Source organism: Lygodium microphyllum, chromosome 8 (assembly GCF_053477565.2).
Source record: "Lygodium microphyllum isolate KBCC chromosome 8, Lygodium_microphyllum_v1.1.10, whole genome shotgun sequence".
NCBI lineage: Eukaryota > Viridiplantae > Streptophyta > Polypodiopsida > Schizaeales > Lygodiaceae > Lygodium > Lygodium microphyllum.
This window is the reverse complement of record NC_141142.1, coordinates 24,843,722-24,867,444: the sequence shown is the minus strand read 5'-3', so window position 1 is coordinate 24,867,444 and position 23,723 is coordinate 24,843,722. Positions and strand designations below refer to the sequence as shown.

Genomic DNA, 23,723 nt, shown 5'->3' with positions numbered 1-23,723 from the left:
TCCAATAGCTGCTGGATAGAATTTTGTTCAGACAAGCAGAGGGGCACAGCAAATATTCATGATGAGATCAGCGTCCAATTACCATTCTCAGGGTAAGCAATCAAGATGCAGGAGTTTGACAGCACTCGTTAAACAAACCTGTTACAAGAGAGAAGCATAGTCTGTCTTGTGTCCTTTGTGCTCAACCTCTCCATAGACAGGTGGCTTGCAGAGAATATGAAGAGGTTTCACAAGCCATCCACCAAGTGGAAACCAGACAGTGACCTACAGTGTTTGGTGCTTCCATTAAGGACACTTCACCACTACGCGCCCCACCACCCCACCACCCCCCCCCCCCCCCCCCCACAAAACAGTGGTTCCTCCTAACAGAAATTTTTGAAATAACATCATTTTACAGTCCAGCCCTCTTGGTGCTTTGCTTTCACATCGTGAGAGGATATTATGAAGAATGTCAGCAACCACCCACTGCATGTCGCCTCATCATTTCATTCACAGCAGCCCTGCGACGAGACTCCTGCTGCTGCTGAAGACATCTCAGATGCGCTCTCAGATCCCTATGTACAAACGAACACCAAAGACAACTTTTTGAACATCATAATATAAGACCATTACACTGACCAACCTAAGAACTATCAACTTGTATTGGATTGGTGCTGAGAATACGCACTTGCAACGAGGAACCTGGCATTCAGACTCCCTGCATGATTGTGCATGTAGTTGCAGGAGATACCACATCCTCCGGCATATGTGGCATCCTCCTGAGGCACGAACCTTGCACTCCAAACCATGCCGGAACATCACTTTTGCCCTGCAGCATTTTGGATATGTGCAGTCTATACCCACAGGAGCACAGTGCGATGCATGTACTAGTAGGTCCAATATTTTGCTTAGCTGTTGGTACAGTAAAAAGCTGTGTGTCAGCCTTACAAGAGTAGACTGCATATGTGGACCCATTATAAGCATATGCAGATGCACAGAGATGAAAAATGACACCAATTAGGGAGAAAATAAATGCATCATGTTAAGATTAAGGCCAACAAACTTAGTCATCACACTTCAAACAATTACCTGTATCACCCGCTGTTTTCTTGCCTCCTTGGTTTGAGCTTCACACTCTGCTCCAAAAGGATGAGGTGTTAGCTCGTGTGGATGCTTTACTGAATCATCCTTAGAGTAGCATGTTTTGCATATATCAAAATCAGGACATGTCTCACAGCGCCACCCTTGGCCTGTCTCAATGTCATTCTGACAAATATTGCAGGTAAATACGAAAGCTGGGGCCGTTGGATTGTGGAGATGGTACAAAACCATCATAGAGGAGTGTTTGGCTCGCCGCAATGTATCATATTGGTAGTGGTTGCCCTGACAAAGACTTAAAAATGCTTGCCGAGAGTCAAAAAATTCACTCCACACATAGTCATCATGATCGTTTGTATCTGGTAAAGGATCCATTACCTCTTCCTATATGACAGAAAAAGGAGCAATCACTTCAAACTTTCAAGAAATGTACACTAAAAATGAGCCATATATAATATATGCTTTGCTTTCAACGACTGTAGTTACTACTAGACTACCATTATTATAGCTAAGGAGCATTATTCTAAATTGGGCCTAAATGAGAGACCATCCGGCTGTCATAATACAACACAAAAGAATTTGTATTCTTTCTATCATTTTGCATATTTAATTGTTTATTAAATTTGTTTCCTTTGCACTTACTAGATATAAAGAACTTACTAGATATAAAGAAAAGTGAATTAGAGTTGGCCACCACTAATGAGTGGACATAGGTTATGGTGGACCAACGGGGTGGATTAAAGAAAAGATAGTACACACTTCCATCTATATCACCCGATTGGGCACCTATGGCTGGAACTCTAGCATATCAGAGTTAAGCTCGCACATAGAAAGGATTAATGTAAAGCATGGGCTAGATCTACCAAAACAAACAATTAGAATCAGCAAGATGGCATGATCATGAAAATGTTTGTATAGTGTGCACGTGTAGGCTAAAAGCTTAAAATATACATACATTTGAATAGAAGACTTGTACGAAGATTTCAGCACTTTCTTTATAATGTATACATAACGAGCTTTCCAATGACACCCATATTTGGAGTCCCTAAATTTAGGAGGTCCCTAAATTTTAGGAGCCTCAAATTGGTCTAAAAATACTAGTCCTAAAAAATAGAGATGACATTCTAAAAGTAGCAACTTTTGTGTTCTGGTAGTGCTTACTAAATTTGTATGTTTTATTTCTTAACAGTACTCACTTATAAAAGTTTATCATACCCAAAAAGGAATGCTAGGGAAAAGAGATAAGTGATAGGACACTTATCACATAGGCTTTCAAGTGTCCTACCGCTTGTCACACCTCATGACATATGGCTAGTTGGACACTTATTGTTTGCTACTCCAATTTCCCTTTTTGCACTAGCTCTCCCCTTTCTCCTGTGAAGAGAGCTTGCTTTTCCTCATTCTACTTTTTTCTTTCAGGGGGGAACGAGGGTGTGGTATTAGGGCTATGTGGGTGGGGGTGGGAGGGATTGGGATTATCGATCTTCAACCCTCAATCTTGTCTCCATTACTTTTACATTTCCATGGTTGTAACTTTTGAAATAATTGTCATATTCACTTGTAAGTATTCATTTTTTTAATTTCTTAAAACATTAAGTCTCGAAAACAAGCAAAAATTAATATTGTTGAGCATATTGAGTTGTTCGAAGCATTTTCAATGGTATCAATGCTTTGGCTCAACGATCCTTACCCCAACTATGGGTTCTTCAAAGTCCCTTCTTGTGAAAGACCTAGTCATCAACAAAGGAAACAACATTCTTCACCCTCATCTCCATCAACCACTTCATCATCTTCAATCTCAAGATGGAAGCCATAAGAACAAAAAGACCAACTCCTGATCTCAACTTAAAAAGAAAATCAAATTCAATGTGTATGATGATTCAATATGTATGATGAATCTTAAAATCTTGATCTTCTTCTTAAGTTTATTTGTCAATTTCAAATCTTATAAGATCGTGATAAGTATTAAAAAAAGAAAAATGATTAAGTTTGCTACTCCATATTTGACCAACCTAGCCCACACTTGGTGGATGGAGTTGGAATACGATCATGCTGCCCCAAAATCCTAGCGGTCCTTCGTTCACATGATAGGTCAATTCTTTCCTATTCATTTTAAAAGAGATGTAAAATGGAATGGAATCGGCTCTGACAAAGAAAAAATAAGTCAATTGATGACTACACAAAGAGGTTTTGGGAGCTACTTTTGAAGGTCCATTATTTCAAGAAAATGAATTTCGCTCCAATCTATGCCCACAAGCCAAGCAACTGTCAAAAGAAGAAAAGCAATGCTTCATGAAATAAGGTAAGTGTTTTAAATGTGGAAAAACAAGCCACACAACAAAGCAATGCCCAAATAATGAACAAAGCAAAGTTTCTGATAACAAGTCCAAGTTGCCAATGACAATCAATGCTATCAATGATGTGATTGCAAATATAAATGGCACTCCAGAGATGCGCAAACAAGCACTATTTCTAATAGACCTTGAAGCAAATAAAAACTTTATTTCCTTGGAGTTACCTAAATAGCTTGGATTAAAGATGCAAAGATGGAGACTCCTCACCAAGCTTTAAATGCCAATAAAAGTGACACAATAAGATCGTAATACCCTATATTGGCAAACTCAAATTCAAATCCAACGTTGCAATGATGAAGGTACCTTTTGTATCGCACATCTTGATAGTTGTGATGCGATTCTTAGTATGCCCTGTAATCATAGGGTAAACTCAACCATCTTCTCTCAAAAGGGTATGCCCTGTAATCATAGGGTAGACTCAACCACTTTCTCTCAAAAGAAGAAAGTAGAACTCACCAACAAGGACAAGAATATACAAGATCCAAGCTCGAGTATCTAGAGATACCTTGCATCTGGTTTAATATGCAAGTCTCTAGAGCACTTAAAGATTGTATTCAATGTTTTTTACCTTATGTCAATGATACGAAAGATAACATGAATTATGAAAACCAAGAGCAACTTAAACTCTTGGAAAAATACAAATATTGTTTTTCAAAATATCTTTCTTATTAACTTCCCCTAGAAAGGCCAAACGACCACCATATCGATATTATTCTGAGCATTTCTTCTCTAATATAGCATCATACCATGTGAGCTTCCCTCAATCAGAAAGCAATCGAAGATATACACGAACGTGGGCTAATCAAGTCAAGTAGCTCACCATTTTGTTCACTAGTTTTTGTTGTTCAGAAGAATGATACATTCAAGATATACATTGATTATCAAGCCCTCAACAAAATCACTATGAAGAATCAATTTCCTCTTTCTGAAATTGACAACATTTTGGATTATCTAGGAGGCTCAAAGGTTTTTGGAATGACACGTACAATAGTGAGTCTCTAGCTCCAAGGCACTAGCACTAGCTCTCTCTTTCTAGAGAACCTGTAGGTGATGATATGTCTAAATGAGAAGGAAGCGAAGTGTATAAGTAAGAAAATAATGCCAAAATAGGGCCAGGTCGGCCAGCATAAAATGCCCCAAATAAGCATCATAGTAACCATAATAAAATGGCTAAATAACCTAGCCATGCCCAACATATAGATCAAACTTACACATGAGCTGTCTAGATTGCTAACACGATTCCTCCTCCAATCATTCAGACTAAAGATTTTTGCTTTATTGATGAGTTTGCTTCAAATTTAAAAACATCAATGGATCAAGTTCGCACTATTATCAAAACTACCCAAGAGCAAAAGAAGCAAGTAATAAATGAAGAAGACATTTGAATTTTGAATTTGATCAATATGTGTGTTGAAATTTGATAAAAGTAGACTAAAACAAGGTTCCAATTAAAATTTATCATTTTCAAAGTCCTCCAACAAATACATTGGACCCTTCAAAGTAATTACTAAAATAAATGAAGTTTTTTATCAACTTGAGCTTCCTACTCATTGAAAAATGCATAAATCTTTCCACATAAGTTTATTAAAGTCTTATACGTAACTAGAACTGAAGGAACCTATTACTAAAATCCCTAAGAAGTTGAAAAAATAAAATAACCCTTGGAACCTGAACAGTTTTTTTTAATGAGGATTGAATCACAAGAAGTGACCTTATGAAACAAAAATTCTTGTTAAAATTTGAAAATTTATCCGCAACAAATATACAATGAGTAGATGAAAGTTTTATTAAGGATATCCAAACATTCTTTGGGCATACAAAAAAGCTTTTCAACTAAGGTCAACTGAATAAAATTTGAAGAGCTGGGATAATGTGATAGAAAAATAATTTGCATCCTTTCTATTATTTTGTATATTTAATTATTTATTACATTTATTTTTTTACACTCATTAATTTTTTTTAAAAAATGTGTTAGAGCTAGCCAACCACTGATGTGAGTGGTCACACCATAATAACAAGGGATGGGTTTTGGAGAGAGTAATGGAAACTTGACATTTCCTATTACCATAAGAGGGGACTCTAATATAAAGATGACACTAGGACAGTATGGGGAAAAGATGGAAATGAGACTGGAAGCTAGAAAATGGCCATCCCATGTTACTATGGGTCACACGTTATGATCGACCCATGCAATGGATTAAAGAAAAAATACTATATACTTTCACCTATATGATCCAATTGGACTCCTGTCACCGAAACTCAAGCATATCAAGGTCAACCTCGTATACAAAAAGCATTAATACCTTGAAGTGCATGCTAGATCCATCAAAATAGGCAATTACAATCAGCAAAATGACATGATCATGAAATGTTTATATAATGTGCATCTGCAAATCGAAAGCTTAAAATATATATATCTTTGTATAGAAAACTCCTATGAAGTTTTCAGTATAGTTTTTATACTCGTAAAGAGCTTTCGCATGGCACTCATAAAGAAAAAATACTATATACTTTCACTTGTATGATCCAATTAGACACCTATCTCATTGAAACTCAAGCATACCAAGGTCAACCTCGTATAAAAAGGATTAATGCCTTGAAGTACATGCTAGATCCATCAAAATAGACAATTATAATCAGCAAAATGACATGATCATGAAATGTTTATATAGTGTGCATGTACAGATTAAAAGCTTAAAATACATATATCTTTGTATAAAAAACTCCTATAAAGATTTCACTATAGTGTTTGTAATGTACTCATAAAAAGCTTTCATATGACACACCCATATTGGGGATGTCCCTAAATTTTAGGGGATCCCTAAATTTTAAGAGGGACCTAAATGTTAGGAGCCTCGAAATGGCCAAAAAATACAAGTCCTAAAAAATAGGAATGGCATTCTAAAAATAGCAAGATTCATATTTTAACAATGCTTAGTAAATTTGATTGTTTCTATTTCTGATAATACTCATCCCAAAAAGCAAGTCCAAAGAGAAGAGACAAGTATTAAGGCACTTGCCACACAAGCTTTCAAATGTCATACCACTCGTCACACCTCATGACATACTGGACACTTGTCTTGTGCTACTTCACTTTCCCTTTTTACACTTACTCTCCCATTTCTTCTATAAAGAGAGCTTATTTTTCTCATTCTACTTCAACTTTCTTAGCTATAAACTCATGTACAACAATGAAAGATAGCCTAAAGTTGGCCCCATCCATCTATATCATTATCCTCCACTACTCCATCATCGAATATCTTCATATTCTCTCTTTTTCCATTGTTGTTTTACAAAACAATGAACTTATAAATTCATTACAACCCCTCCTTCTCAAGCTTTTTTCCCATTTCAAGAACAAAAAGCAAGCCATATTCATATATAGTTATTCACCAATGAAAAAAAAAAGGATTTTCCTCTTTTCATTTTCATCTTGTAAATAAATCAATTTTTTTTATTACACAGTAAGTAATGTATGTGCATATATACATCTTTACATGATCTTGTGAGAGTGAGAACTATTTATCCTCACTTTCAAATTTATTGTTACTGAGCTCTTTCCTAAAGGACTAACGTTAAATAGAAACACATTCCTTCAATGATGGTGCCTCGAGGAGGGGGGAAAGGGGAGAAGAGGAAAAGAGGAGGAGGAGGCGTGTGAAGATATTGTTGCATAGCTTCAACCCTCGATCTTTTCTCCATGACTTTTACATTTACATGGATGTAATTTTTTGAATAATTATCATATTCAACTTTAAGGTAACAGTTTTTTTCATTTCTTAAAATAGTAAGTTTTGAAAACAAACAAATATCATAATCATTAAGCATACTGCATTCTTTGGGACATTTACACCAACCCAAGTTGTCTAAGGAATATCTTCTTCCCAAGGGCTCCACCAAGCTACATCGCTTCCATGAAAATAAGTTTCAAAATCAAGTGATGACATTAAGCCTTTCTAACTTTGTGTAACTTCCACATGCTTCAGCCAGTTTCTACATTATCCACCTTTTTATACACTATGCATAGATCCAACTGCTGGAGTAGCTAGGAGCTCTCTTAAGCTGTGAAGCTATCCTGGTTAACCAGCTGTGATCGATGTAATGATTCTCCATTCATACATGGTGCGCATCTTGGTGTGTTTAGGCTACTCAAATAACTTGAATTTGGACAAATTATCAAGATGACTGATCCTATTTAACTTGAATAAAAGCTTGCACTGGTATTGTGACAACAACACCAAGGGTGACACAAACTCTTTTTTAGAAAATCGGGATTTCTAGATTCTTGCATAGGGTTTCTACATTCTCACAATTAGAGATTAGAGAAAGGACAGAGTATGTACATGGAACATTATTTCATCATATGCATCCCTTTTCTCCAAACAGAATCTACAAAGCACGATATGTTTAGCCGTCAAATTACCAAAGAGGCATAAACCTGATTATTCTATTGAACAAATTATGGTCAACAGGCATGCATTTAAGTATTCGATTCAATAAACTAAGTGAAAAACTGCTTAGAACTCTTACATGGCCTTCATCAAATTTTAAGAGTACTTACAGGAAAAAATTGATGTGCATCTTGGCAATTTATGGGATGCCTATCTTGTTCATCACGCTTCTGTTCTAAAGCATGGCACCTGAAGGTTAAGCATATGCAAGAAAGATTGAGATCTGAAATAAAGATGGCAAAGCTAAACCGTGAATCTAATAGACTGTCTAGATGATGTAAACCAGGTTGTTAACTTTGGTACATGAGGATCATAAAATTTACACACATGATCTGTGGAGACTCACAAAATTTATATGCATGATCTTTCACAAAGTGATGCAGGTCTTGGCCATGGAACTTACTTGTCACAAATGCGAAAGGATTTGCATTGTCTACAAGCCCAACGACGACCAGAGAGAATAAAATTGCTGCAGTGAGTGCAAGCATACTGCAGGTGAACCATAATGCAATCCTCTTTCATGGGACGAATTTTCTCTCCAAGCTGTAGTGCAGCAATGTAATCAAGCTGATGAAAGCTCCATCATGATTCAGTAGATTTTTAGTACAGGAGTAAAATTTAGTTAGATTACCTTGTGCATAAGCTGCAGGTCTTTAGAGGCATTAGACGCTAACATAAACTGCATAGCAGCCTTTGTTGCTCTGTTGGTTGCAGTTCTTTTAGTCTTCCCTTTCTTCTGTTGTCTGCCTCCAACTCCTCCCTCTTCTAGCAGCATGATCATTTCCTCAGCTAATCCTGGCAAGTAATCTCCATCAAAATAAGGCAAGCGTGTTGCCGTAACTTTTGCCCTTGCCTCACCAGTAGAGAGAAAGAAATGATCATACATATTGGTAACCTCTGTCACAATATCTTCCTTAGCTGCCTTTCGAAGCATTCTCAAATACCTGTTACATAAATCAAGTTACACACTGATTTTATTATGATCTTAGGTATTTTTGACAAATTGTCTGGCATGTGTTGATCAACTGCAAAAGGGAGCTCATTGAGGATCATAGCATCTTTGAGTTATTGCAGGAGGAAAGCAGTCTATCAAATCAAGATGCCACAAATAGAGCACAACTTTGTGTGGGCTCCCAAATACACAGTATTTGAGCAGCATCTTTGACTTATTGCAGCGGGGAAGCGGTCAACAAAAGGCCACAAATGGAACAAAACTTTGCATGGACTCCCAAATACACGATATTGTGCAACATTGTGGCAATTTTAAAAATGACCATTGAGCAACAAAAGCAAGAATACCATATTACAGCATGGCAGTATATCAATTCAGAGAAATACACCGTGGCATATTTCTCTCTTAGTAATTAAATGAGTGCATTGTGTGACATACTACACAACTGGCTTCAGCTCATCAACAGCCAAATGACAAGCCACAGCCAGTCAAAACTCATCAGGCTTCAGACCCGTGGTAGTGGACCTGCTAGGCATATGTTTCTATCAAACACTTCCAATAATGCCTGATGGATGCTCGTGTGTGACTCAAACTTGAAACAGTCCAACTATTATGAGACTATAATTTTAACAATAAAGACCAGCTTGTAGCACAGAACATATGGGAGAACACTACCGTTCTCTTCAATTCATCTATATTCAACAGATGAAACCATGCATGTCAAAAATGAGTCTGATTACAAAGAAGGTTTCACATTCCTTTTTACCACCCAACATTGCAACATTGCAGGCTTCTCGATTGCCCAATATTGCAACAAAGCAGACTTAATTTAAATAAGTGAACAAAGGCATACCATTCCCGTAACTTGTCAGGCCTAGGCGTCTTCTGTATTTCTGGATGGCAGTACAGAATGTAATCTTCACATTCCAAGGGAGGACAAGACCAGATATAGCAACTGGTAAAGCCTCTCTTCTTACAATACTCCAGGTACCCTATCTGGTTAGTAAGAATGAGTTACAAGATTGTTTTCTAGTAGTTTGAAAGTATATTTTTAACATTTCTTATTTGTTTGACAAGTTCCATACCAGGATTTCATGATATACAAAGGTGCGTAGAGCCTCTCCACTGACTGTCTTTACATCTGGTCTAAAATATTTCACAGAGTCTAAATAAGAAAGATAAACACGCCGTTGATTGGGCTGCCTGCACTCAGCACCAAACTCCTGGACATACATCCCAAAGAGGCACACCTCTACGCCCTCAATCTTCTGGAACAACAGCAGCACCTGGCACCAAGTTACAAAAAAAAATTGTCAGACATATAATATGGTTAACATCATTACACAATCAAAACCAATTGGCTGGTGACCTAAAAATGCCCAAATGGAGGATACATCTGACTAATTTATTTGAGCTTAAGTTACAAAGTATCTTGCAATAAACATTGGCCAAATTCTGAGTTGCCAATTTTCATTAATAGTTACTGCTGCTCAACAGAGAACAATAACCACAAGTTTTTAAAATCTGGAAATAATGACATAAATGGCGAGTCATGGTTCTTTTCTGGCAAATATGTGGCCACCCCCATATGGAAAAGTGGAAGCAATGAATAGCCAATCATGAACAAATGCCCACACACTGGCAGGGAAAAATCAAAAAGCTCCTCACAGCTTACCTGCACCCTCAGGGGTGAGTATACAGTATAAACACAGCAGAGCAGGGCACATAATACACTGTTCAATTGCCTCATGACCTTTGAGAGAATTAGGGACACCAAAACCATACGTGCTTCATTTGGTGACATGACTCTGAGTGTATACTTTACAGAATGGGAATGGATTAGCCTTGTGGTTCCACTGCCAAATCCATCAGGCTTCCCAGACACTGTTCTGGAACAAGGTCAACTGTGAGCTACAGTGGCAAGCAATGTGTTTTGCAATTTGCAATTAATGACTATAGCGTAGGGTGCATGTATAGGGCCTAATCAGCACAGTAGGTAGACTTGAGGAAGCAATCCTGAATGGCTTATCCTTTTTTTTTTGGTCTCCAGTTGCATGTAGTTATTGTTGTAAACATGTGCAAGGGATGATGCATGCCTATCTGCATCCTCCAGCCTGCTCCATTGCTGTATTCTTCAGGTCTTTTTCGTTCCACTTTTTTGTGAGTTTCTCTTCCTCCTGTCCTCCTCTTCCTCCATGACCCATGATGGAAGGCTCCCCAGATTGCATCACATATCACAAGTGGTATCTGCATTTCCTCCTTCCACTCATAGAGGATCATAATCTGTGACATTCCTTTTCTATTCGATCAGGTTTATGGGAGTGTGACGCATGGAAGCAGTCGCTGCTTCAGATTGTGACACATGGACACACTCAGAGGCCAAGGATTCATACACCCATGCTATACTAACCAAGTAATGATTCAATGATAATACCAATTACCTACTTACGTAATAGTCAATAATTAGCTACACCTCAACTGTAAGTGTTATGCAAGCATCCACCACAATAATATAGGAGCACGAGGAGAAGCTACTCTCACCTGTCCCACCTCTTATTGCTAAGGTTCTCAAGAATACAGAAAGGCTCATTCTGCCTGTATTGATGCAGAGCAAGCACATCCTGCTTAGTTGTCATATATGTACGTATCTGAGACTGATGAATGATACAATAACTTCTAACTTAACATGAATACAATAACCAGGCTTCTTGTGGCCTTAATGAGTTGCAAGAACTAGAGAGAGGATCAATGATTCAACAGTAAGAAGAACAGATTGATCCTGTAAAAATTTAATAAGGTGTGCCCTACGAAACTAAGACCAAGCTAAGAGTTGCACAACTAAAGATATCAGATGCCTTTTCAGGTTATTTTGAGAATTTTTTCTTGTTCGCTTGCACAGCCACCCATTCCAAGATTATTAGCACTCTCAGATTGAACAAGGGTTCAGGAAACCTCGGGAGTTTGTCTAGAATGATCATCTGGTTTATTCACATGCTGTATATAATCTGCTTCTTTATCTTCTGTGGCACTCAGCATGCAAAGTATCACTAGAAGAAGTCAAGTTATGGAACTGTGAACATAAAGCATGGAACAAACCAGGTGAATAACACTAGCAATAATATTTTCAGTGACGTGTACACACACAATCATTGCCAAGTCATACTAGCACTGCACAGTTAGATCCTGATTAGAATAGCATAATGAATGTTCCAGACTGTACCTATTTAAAACATTTAAGCAAACCACTATTGTGCTTTTTCGTTTCTCATATGATGCACACATCCAAGAACTATTAAGACATTGCCCATCTCGGTTATGTGCTGACAATCATTCAAGCAGAAGACCACCAAGTTCAAGTCCCCTTTTCACAATTCTTCACCAAAACAGAGCCACTCACTTTTGATTTATAAGGAAATTCAAGTGGATAATCCTCTTCTTGAAAGATCTCTAAGAACCGTTGCTTCACTTCTAGCTTCTTGTCAACTGATGACACAATCCTGATGACCAGAGACTCTGCTCCAGGAACCTGTAGGTCACATGGGAGAATGATTTCAAGAGCTTAAGAGTGCAGCAACAGTTTTTTATGTTTGTAAACCAAAAGAGACTTACTTCATTGTAGCTCTTGCCTTGAGCTCTAGCTCGTTCAAGCCTTTCATGTTTAAGACTCCTTGCAAGCCGCTCTTCAATATAGTTACTTAGAAGAGTTCTCGGAAGGTCCTTAGCCCCAAGAACAGCACTTTGGGGCAAAGGCTTTCTTTTTCCTTCCTCAATTTCCTTAATTAAACAATCCGGACATGTGTATTCTGCTTGAGCATGATCATTTCTTCGGGTATTGAAAAGAGCACACACCTGATGCTGCCACTTTTTACACTTTTCGCACAATGCCCACTACAAGACAACAACAGAAAATCAAAGGCTGGCCTGCAAAGTGAATTCTGGAAGTATAAGCTAACCATCCTTTGGCCATACCGGTTCATCTATTCCTTCATTCTTCCATCTTTCTAGTGTTTTTTTGGGATAAGTGATTCCATCAGCATGTATCATCCCAGTGGATGTATTATAACATCGTGCACACACGTAATGTCTGGCTTCACCAGACTGCTTTGTCCAGTAAGAAGTATTACGCTTTATCTGATCACCACATGGGGTACAGTAAATAGGTAGTGGTTCAAACATAAGCTTTTCAAAGGCACAAAGTTGGCAACAATTTTCATTCATCTTCAGCTGCCGTGCCTTGTTCTTTTCTGCCTTAGCTTTTCTCTGGATAAAACAAAAGTTCAGTTCATTCACAGATGTAATTTATGTAAAATCTCTTCTTTACACAACATTTGGCAAAAGAAATATTACCTGACCTTCCCATCGCTTTATGCTTGCTATATGTTCTCTTATCTGCTCCGGAGTGAAAAATTCAGTTAGTGAGACACCTTTAACCTTTGTCTTGCTACATTTAGGACCACTTGCATGACCAGAAGGAGGTACACTTGCTATAGCATCATGTGCCATCTCATTCTTAAAGGAATCAGGGACATCGATTATTGCCAAAGTGGAAGACTCAGCCTGAGTTGAAAGCTGTATTTGTTGAACCCCTGAACAGATTTTGACTTGAGAAGCAACCTCAGGTTTTACCTGACAACCTTTTTCTGAACCTACAAATTCCAAACAACCAGCACCTCCTTTCGATGTAGAAACTTCAGCTCCCATGCAATCCAGTTTAAAGGGAACTGTCTGAGATTCCTTAAACTCTGATAATCCAGTCTTTATCCTTTTGGCTCGATGTTGCTGCATATGTGTGTCACCAATTGGCAAAGATTTGGGCTTATTTAACAAGACTTCTGAACTTACTCTAGACAAGTTCACTGAACTTGCCATTGCATGGGCTACTCTAGAAATCACAGTAGTAGTTTCAGGCACTGCTTGGCCTTGAACTGACTGCATTCTCCTCATAATAAGCTTTTGTCGAATCGGACCACACACAGGACATTGAGAATCTTGACATTGTTGATTATGCTTGATGAGCATCCGCAATGGCTGACAGCGAGGATATTGGCACTCGTGATCATTGCACTTGAAAATATGTCCCAACAATTCTCTAGCAGTATGACAATGAGGTGTTGACTGGCACTGACCTTCTGGGGCAGTGCATTTATTGGCATGCCACAAGAACAAGAGCCATTTCTGCTGCTTGAGATACTGTTGGGCCCTTTTCCCAACTGAAGCTGCAGTGGGTCTAGGTGCTATTTGTGGTTCAGAAACAGATGTCGCTGCAGCCTCATCAAGATGGCAATCCTGATGTCCTGGATCCAAATCGTGAGGTGGCTCATCAGCAAGCCATTGTGGACTATTCCCCTGAAATATTTCAGGAGATGTTTGTGAATGACATTGCAGCTGCAGCTCCATAGCAGACTCAGAACCAAGTTGAGTTGTCTCTTCAAATGTGTGTTCCCAAACAGAGGGCCTATGACCAGTTTCTACATCCTTACCAGTCTGCTGTGGGGATGGAATTCAAGACAATAGAGACCCTGATAATTCTTTCATTGTCTGTTGTGAGCCTACAGCTGCTGGTTGACTGTAGGTTTCTGAAAACACTTGAGTTTGGTTTGTGGAGGTTGCATGCTGCCTCCTCACAAACCCTGGAGCCTTGAATTCATTATTTGCTTGCTGGTAATTATTAGATAGTGAATGAGGCTGCTCAATTTGCTGATGGAATGGACTGAAAAAATCCTCAGAGGGTTGCAATCCTTGGGCACGTGTACCTGAATTATTGGTTTGAATAGAGCTCATTTGAATGCCTTTCTCAAAGACGTAAGAGAGACTCCAAGATACATGAACTTTGTGGTACTTACTATTCTAGTATATATTTGATGTATATATTATTCTAGTATCTATTCCTTCAATTCAAAATGTGTTACTTACCCTGTACAGATGCATGATGGTGTTGATTTTTCTAAATCATTTTCTGCTGGGACTGTGCAGGTATGTCCCTGCTTTGTGCAGGACTCGTATACATAAAAGGATTGGAAAATCACCCATTCGTGCTTTGCGCAGGACTCCTATACATAGAAGGATTGGAAAATCCCCCATTCCAATTCAGCAACTGTTGTCCAGATCCCATGTGCAACGCATTGCCAGGATCACCTTTCTCAACATCATAATATGAAAATCTTCTATGTGGAGACCAATTAGTCGAACTTCCTCCTAGCTCGCCAGGATATGCATGCCCTTTAGATGCCAAATTGAAGCCTTGATGCTGCTGCACCTGAGTGGCTCCTACATTGTCACTATGACACTGAGTCATTATCCTGTTTGGGACCATCTAAGGAACCTGTTCCACACACACACACACACACACACACATATATATATATAGAGAGAGAGAAAGACTTGAAGCTTGAAATTGAATGAAAGAAAGAAAGAAAGAAGAAAGAATAAAGTTATGTTAACGTCTACAAAAGGCCAAAACTCTATGAGACCAAAATGTCACATCTGAAAGTCAAGGAATTTTCCCAAGTCCCAAAATATCAGTCATCTAATGCTATGACTAATTAAACAGTACATAGCTGATAAGTACAAAATAATGTCTAAACCAGATACAATGTGGAACTGCTCTAAGGTACTCTCATCCCAAGATCTCTCATGGGTCTAATTAGCATAGAGAGGCTGTAGTGGCAAGATATGGTTCCTCATTGACAATGTAGTATCCTCTATATCTGCAAATGATGCCTCTTGTGGGAGCATGGACGACAGGCTCTATATCTCTCGATGGCTATGTCTAGGGTGACTCCCTAGGGTAGGGCCATCAATCGGTCAAATGGGGGATCTTTTTAGAGGGAGTGATCCATGCTCTATAGAACTCTATGAGTATTTGCTAGTGTGTCTCTCCATGCGCCTACTCCTGAGTCCATATAAGAGGTGCTCTCTATGTCAACATAGCTCCAGTAGAGCCCAAGACATCCCTGATCTAGAGAATCCATCACCCAAGCGAGAGAGAGAGAGAGAGAGAGAGAGAAAGAGAGAGGGGGGGAGGAAGACTTGAAACTTGAAATTTGAATGAGAAGAGAGAGGGGGAGAGAATCTATATAGAAGAGCGCGTGTGTGTGTGTGTGTAGTTTTTTGTTTTTTATCTCTCAACTCACTCACTTACGCTCCCTCACCTACTCAACATAGCACAAAAAGAACATACAAAAGGTGAGAACAAGGTATGCTCTTGTATTGCTCAAAAGAAAGAAAGGTACAACATAGACATGTCTCAAGACTACACCCTCATGATGCCACACATGTGAGGGTTCACCACTGAGTATAGGGAATCACACGTAGAATGCACACAACCTGCACTTGAGTCGCCACTACTGCCTATAATGGTACATTTGACTCCAATGCTAAGGCATAGCGACAAAGCCCCAAAAGTGGGGAAGCGGAAGAGGGGACCTCACACTCACACACCCCCATCCCCACCCCCCTTTTGAAAGAAATTGAAGTCCCTCTCAAGCTGTTGGGCACTAGGCCACTTATTACAATTCCTTGCTACCCTATTACAGGCTAGTCTAAAAGAATATATAATAGTTCATAGTCCTATTACAATCTAAGTAGTGGCTCACTAGATAAATTCGTAGTAGTGATAGGGTCCTCCTTGAGTCAAGTGGCGAAGGCTGCCATGTTCACAAAGCTCCACTTTTGAGATCTAAGTAACCTCCTTAAGAGAGCACCCTTTCCACTTGGAAAGGTATTTGGAGTAACCCCTGTGCTCCTAACATCGAAGAATTACCTCAACTTTGAAGGGGCTGTTGTGTTTAGTAATGGAACATGTTGTCCCCATCAGATATCTGAATGGAACCTAAGTAGAAGGTGTGTATGAAAGGCATTATCCACACAAATGTTCTCCAACAAGTCCAACTTGTAGGTGACTTTGTTGATGATCTCGGTGATTCTATATGCTCCATAATAAGGGTGGTTGAACTTAGGGCTCATGTTCTTGGGCAATGACATATGCTTGGAACTGACAAGGACCATATCTCCTTTAGTGAAAAGGACTTCCTTGAACTTCTTGGTGGCTTGCTCTATCATGTTAACTTTACTCTTCTCCAGACTCTATTTTGCCATGGCATTTCTTTCTCTCCATTTCCTTCAGAATTCCTCTGCATCTAGATCTTTTGCTTGCATTGTCCCTAAGGCCAAAGCTAAGGGAGTGATGACTTCTTTCCCCATTGCTAACTTGAAAGGTGTGTAACCTACTGATTTTTAGATAGAGCTGTTGTAGTAAAACTTGAGTACATCAAGGTACATGGCTCAATCCTTTTGATTCATGTGAGCATAGCTTCTAAGGTAGTCTTTGATTCCTTGATTCACCCTCTTTGTTTGCTCATCTATTTCTAGATGGAAGAATGACAAAAATATGAGTTATGTCTCCAATGTTTTGAAGAGTTCCTTCCACATGTTGCTCATGAATCTACCATTCCAATCTAATGCAATCGCTAAGGGTAGCCCATATAGCTTGAAGACATGGGTAAAGAAAAGGCAGGCTACTTCTTTGGCAATAAGGGCTTTGTAACTAAGTGCGTCTACTATCTTATTTGTGGATCATAGCTTATGCTTGATCTTAATGTCAAACTTTCCATGAAAGTCTAGCCATCTCGCCTATTTTGCAAGAGGAAGCTTTTTCAATAAGCTTTTTACAATGCTGGCACACTCCATGCACATTTGTTGATGCGAACAAGGCTGTGTATGAAACTTTAGTTCTTTAGCCTTCTGCGAAGGAGAAATCCTTAGTTGCGGCTGTTTTGAGATTTTTTGTATTGCTTGTTCTGGCTTGGGAGTATCTCTTAGCTGATTCTGGGGAAGGAACAATGTTTTTCCTTTGATTTTTTGGACTTTTATGACCTTAGGAGGTAGAAATTCTTTTATCTTTATGGACGATATGTCTAGTTGTTATTCATGAGGCAGATCTATCTCTGACCAATTTACACATTCAGGTAGAAACCGTTGTGTAATATCATCAAATTTCATTATGATTGTTTGTCCCTTGTCCTATGAAGAATTCAAACCTTCAGCGTTCACCCTGTGTCTGGTATCAAAGCCAATACACTTACCAACTTAAGAGAAGCCAGGTAGTCAGTGATGCTCAAAGGTTCACCTCGTGTTAGGCAGTGAGGCTTGTGTGTGCCGTGTTTGCCGTGTTTGAGCGCCTAAATCCTCTTTAGTCCAGTAATCCCTATGGCTTCCTCCAAGCAAGGTGGAAATGTGTTTTCCTCTGCACTCAAGACCCTATATGTACAATAAAAATCCCTTGGGAATTCGACAATCATCGTAGAGGAAGCTCAATCCAGCTCAAAGTGGATACTACCAAAAATTGGTGCATCTCATATCTACGGTGAGAACCAAATCTTCAAGTTTAAAGCTTCAACTGTTTACATTGAAGACCAAGGTATATTGACTATAGGAGACTCACTCTCCAAAGACCAACATGTTAATTTACTTTTACTTGTGTACCGAAAAATACAAAAACACCAAAGTAAAAAGGATTACCCCTATATCCACCTAAGCTACATAGCTACAGGAATCATTCCTCTCTCTTTCGCCGAAGTATGAATGCATCCTGCATGGCTGCTGTCTCAGACACCCGCCATCTTAATCTACATGCAATGATAGTAGGTGCTGCTGTATCATCCCTGTCAAATGGTCCAATCTTCTTTGAACTGCGCCGAAACTATGTCATAACAATTGATTATCCTTATTTTCCTGAATTACTTATATTGCATATTAGGACAATGGGACTACAAATGAAGGCATCCTCCACCCATCTAGCCATACAGTATACAATGGTTTTCCGATACATGTCATTAGCCATCCCTAGAGTAGTAGAAGGTGTGAAATCTTCACAGGACAAGGGACAAACTATCATAATGAGCTCTGATGAGATTACACAAACGTTTTTACCCGACTCTATAACTTGCTCAGAGATAGATCTACCTCATGAATGGCAACTAGACATATCATCCACGAAGAAAAAAGAACTACTACCTCCCAAAGTCATAAAAGACCAAAATATCAAAGGAAAAACTTTGTTTCTTCCCCAAAATCAGCTAAGAGATATTGCTAAGCCACAGCAAGCAATACAAAAAATTCAAGAACAGCCGCAGCTTAGGATTTCTCCTTCGCAAAAGGCCAAAGAGCTAAAGTTTCATACACAGCCTTGTTCGCATCAACAAGTTGTGCATGGAGTGTGGCAGCACTGTAAAAAGCTTATTGAAAAAGCTTCCTCTTCATCTTCTGTACGAATTGTAATTCAAGATTTTGAATACGAATACAACCAGTACAGAATAGCTCCATATCTGCGTCCCCACTACAATGCTTCATGGACAGCAAAGATCCAAGCCATAAATTGGACTCATCTTTCCCTAACAGGCTTAATAGAGAAAATGGAGTCACTTCAGCAAATATCAGATCAACTACTTATCTTATGCCAACAGATTCAAAAGTCTGCAACAACAAGATCACTCCCCTATACTGTCTGCAAATACTTCACTAGCGCCTGCAACAAGCACTGTCACAGAGCGGTCTACTTTTTCAAACAAAAGGCTTCAAAAGGGTTGGAATTCGCATTTCACTTCTCCTTCTTCACGTACATTGAATGTTCACCATACGATTTCTTCTAAGGGCAAAGAAAAAGAAATCATACCCACACCTGCAGGACACTGAGGTTCTGCACCTAAACGACTTCCTGAAAAAGATCTTTATTGCTATGAGAATCTTACAGAAGAAGAACATGAAGATGATCTACTTCAACAGATGCAGTACATATATTGCCCTATGCTAGCAGACATAGGTAGCCAGCCAAATCCCAAACTTTTCTAGAAACCACTACAACCTAATCACACAGCTACTGAATTAGCTGAGTACCTAGAACTCATGTTCCCTAACTGGTAAGAGAAGGATTATCAGATCGCTTTTGATGAAATTAATGAATAGGATCTTGCCTGCATCCAAAGACAAAGACAAGAAAACAAAGTGCTAAACCAAATGCCTCTCAGGATTGACCCAAAAGAAAAAGACAATGATGAGCTTACTAGACATGTCCACAAAAGATTGGATTCTAGAATCATGGGTGAAAGTATTGAACAAAATCCACCTAATCATCCTCCCATGGAATTACCTACATGGTATTACCATGACCGTGCTTACTTTGAGAAAAACCAAGCTTATGCTATCACTTCATCCGACGATGACAAAGAAAGCATGATTGAAAAAAAGTTTGTTCCTATTAATCCGCATAGGTCGCATACATCACCGACTTCTGTACTCCGAGCATAGATGAATGCTCATCATCACCATCGTCATCATTCAAGTAAGAAGTCATCTCAAAAATCTTTTGAAATATCTCTTATAAATATGGCCATGCCAGTAAATGCTACATCTAGTGCCTCTACCTCTAAACCCTCCTATAAAAGCTTCTACGAGAAAATTGGAGTCCCAAAAAAAGTAGGTTATTTTCCAGTATGGTGAATTGATGGGAAAGTGCCCGAGAAAATCAAGCTCCTAATATATATGACGTATGCCTACGTTGGCCAAAAAATGGTAGAAAAACCACAAACAAACAAGATTAACATCGTTAATGCCATGACTCATGGTTTTGTAGGTGGTATAAAGCAATGGTGGGTTTCAATACACCCACAAGTCAAATTGGCAATAGCCCAACATGCCAACCCTATACAAATCTTCTTTGAGCTACTACTAGGTGAATTAGTAGGAAATAAGCTAGATGATGTACTAGAAGCTCGAGAAGCTTTTTTCAAAGCCAAACTGTGTGATCCAAGAATATACAAAGAATATTTCATCTATATGAGAGATTTGTTGTATGAAGGGTTGGGAGCACATGACAACTCCATGAAAGAACACTTAGTCTATTCTTTCCCAGAACCAATCCCATTTTATTACAAACAGAGTGAAAAATGAAAACAAAGATTTCACAGATAGTGTTGGTCAAATCATCCAGACCATTGAGCAAACAATCAAGGAAGTGTATCACCATCAAAAGACGACACAATTGAATCAAAAATTTCCACAATCTATTTGTAAGCATACTTCAAAGTTTGATGCAGATTTCAGATATGAGAAATGCAGTTGTGAGCCTTCTTATTACAGAAGAAGTCACAATACCCATCGACACCGACATCCCTCAAATTCAAAGTACTACATCAACAAGCAAAATCATGGACATAGATATTCAAGACACTCACACAAAAACAGAAAGGGAAAATCTCATCATAGATTTGACAAAAATAGAGAATATAACAACTCCAAAAAAAAGGATTTGAATGTTTCATATGTGAAAGTTCCCCTGACTTGGCCAACAAATTGTGAGGGAGGACAGGATCGAAGCTCAGCAAAGAAAACCAGTAGACAGTAGAGAGTGAAGCACGACACCCAATACGATAGACTAAAAGAGTGTAAACTGAAAGTACAAGGTACAATCCTTAAACCTTAGGGTTGTAGGGGGGTGTTCACATCCGAACACGGTAAGTGCCCGTAAGTGTGTGTCATAACCACATACGAAATAATACCATGAGACTGAGGGAAAATACCTCTCCTACCGAGGGTAAAAAGTGCCCCAGTGTCCTACTGATCACCAACACTCCTATGTGAGCATAGGCATAAGTGAGGCGTGAGTGAAATACCTAACAAACCCCCCTGGAGTGAAGAGTGATCAAGAGTACAAGGATCATCCGCCACCAAAGGAGATCAAATTTAAAGCATGGCGAAATGCTTCAAATTTTTCACGAGGAAGAGCTTTGGTGAATATGTCTACCACATTACTGGTGGTAGGACAATAGACAAGGCTGATATCACCTGCATGTAGCCTCTCTCTAACAAAGTGATAATGTATCTCAATGTGTTTCATGCGTGCATGAAACACTGAGTTCCGTGCCACTACAATGGCACTCGAACTGTCAATGAACAAAGGAGTAGGCTCTGTAACAGATACATCCAGATTAGCAAGCAAGCGTCTAATCCATACGCATTCAACTGTGATAGTCAAAGCTGCCTTGTATTCAGCTTCATATGACGATGTGGCAACAGTGGACTATTTCTTGCTAAGCCAAGATATGCAAGACGAGCCAAGAAAGAAACAATTGCCACTAATGGAGTGACGTGAATCATAATCACCAGCCCAATCAGAATCACTGTAAGCATGTAACTACAATGGTCCCCCCTTGGCATAAAGTAATCCAAGAGATCTAGCACCCTACAAGTAACGGAAGACACGCTTAGTAGCTTGCCAATGTGACATGCGTGGATGATGCATATATCTGCTCAGGGCTGAAACTGCAAACTGTATATCTAGCCTAGTGATGCATAAGTAAATAAGACATCCGACTGCTGGAGCATATGTGTATATATCAAACAAATCACTGTCATCATGTAATGACAGTTTAAGTCCAGGTTCCATTGGTGTACAAAACTGGCTTGCAATCTTGTAAGCCAAACTTCTCAATAAGTTTACCAATGTATCTTGACTGTGATAACCCAATACCTCTAGCATCATGTATAAATTGAATGCCTAAGTAATAATACAAAGATCTCAACTCTGACATGTCAAAAGTTTGCTGCAAATTTTGTTTAAATGCTGAAATCTGATCAGCATGTGTCCCTGTAAGCAAGAGATCATCAACATAAAGACAAATGATCAGCATGGATCCCCCCTCTTTACATACGTAAAGGATAGACTTAGATAAGTTGTTTATAAACCCTTGGCTAAGCAAGAAAGCATCTATCTTTGCATACCAAGCTCTAGGAGATTTTTTCAAACCATACAAAGCTTTTTTCAGCTTGCAAACCAAGTGTTCCAAGCCCTCAACTACAAAACTAATGGGCTGCTGTACATATACTTCCTCATAAAGTTCCCCATGTAAAAATGCAGTTTTAATATCCAACTGATGCACAGTCCATCCATAACAAGTAGCCAAAGCAAACATAGACCTGATGGTTGTCATACGGGAAGTAGGAGCAAAAGTCTCCTCATAGTCAATGCCTTTTTTCTGTGCATAGCCTTTAGCTACAAGCCTTGCCTTGTATTTGTCAATGGATCCATCCGCATTCCGTTTCAGCTTGTAGACCCATTTTGCTCCAATGGCTTTCTTTCCAAATGGCAAAGACACCAAATCCCATGTTTGTTCTTAGTGATAGAATCCAATTCAGCTTTCATTGCTGCCATCCAATGCACACTCTATTGTGCATCCTCAAAACATTGAGACTCCTCTTCATCAAGGGTGCTTGCTGCCATAACAAACTCCATGGTATGTGTAGTATTATGCATACGAGCTTGCCTTCTAGTACGACCAGCCATGGGTGCATCCAGATGACTATCTTTCATAGTCTGTAACTAGGCATTTGTCTTGCCTCCTGACTGTGCATAAGTTCTTGCTGAATTCTAGTGTCAGCACTTTGCTGAATATTCAGATCTGCAAATGGCTGATTTTCTGCATTTTCCAAAGGAGCAGTTGGCTGAACAGTGAGTTCACTTGCTTTAACTCCAGCTGAATCACCAAATGTAATGGGCAGCAACCCTTCAAATACATCACGGGCAGCCTGATATGTGTCTAAACCAGCCCGGGACAATTCTGATTTTTCATCAAATAGTACATCCCTACTAACAAACACCTTTTTAGAAACAGGATCATAGAGTCTGTAGCCTTTGCTTTCACTGCTATAACCCACAAAAATGCATTTAACAGCCTTATTATCCAACTTTTTTCTGAGTGCCTTTGGAATGTGTGCATATGCAAGGCACCCAAAGGTACAAAAGTATCCAACACAAGGTTTCCGGCTATTTCAAGCCTCAAAAGGTTTAATTTTCTTCAATGCTTTGGTGGGGCATCTGTTCAAAACATGGCAAGC

At 39.1% G+C, this 23,723-nt stretch overlaps 1 protein-coding gene across 4 annotated transcripts in view; it reads right to left on the bottom strand.

Annotated features, from left to right (window-relative positions):
• Positions 1–352: 352 nt before the first annotated feature.
• The window catches only part of LOC148032067 (histone acetyltransferase HAC1-like), a 52,626-nt gene continuing 29,255 nt past the window's right edge, over positions 353–23,723 (bottom strand). For 2 of the 4 annotated variants that reach the window (XM_087682694.1, XM_087682695.1), the window contains 12 exons: positions 13,182–14,587; positions 12,804–13,094; positions 12,444–12,722; positions 12,232–12,360; positions 9,920–10,120; positions 9,688–9,830; positions 8,514–8,826; positions 8,286–8,425; positions 7,993–8,071; positions 1,069–1,461; positions 668–891; positions 353–554 (listed from right to left, as the gene is read on the bottom strand). In XM_087682694.1, the coding sequence (XP_087538820.1) occupies positions 452–554; positions 668–891; positions 1,069–1,461; positions 7,993–8,071; positions 8,286–8,425; positions 8,514–8,826; positions 9,688–9,830; positions 9,920–10,120; positions 12,232–12,360; positions 12,444–12,722; positions 12,804–13,094; positions 13,182–14,231 (3,345 nt within the window). In that variant the 5' untranslated portion in view covers positions 14,232–14,587 and the 3' untranslated portion in view covers positions 353–451. Of the gene's footprint in view, positions 555–667; positions 892–1,068; positions 1,462–7,774; positions 7,821–7,992; positions 8,072–8,285; positions 8,426–8,513; positions 8,827–9,687; positions 9,831–9,919; positions 10,121–12,231; positions 12,361–12,443; positions 12,723–12,803; positions 13,095–13,181; positions 14,588–23,723 lie in introns of those variants that run through there. The other 2 variants (XM_087682696.1, XM_087682697.1) reach the window with 2 other exon arrangements.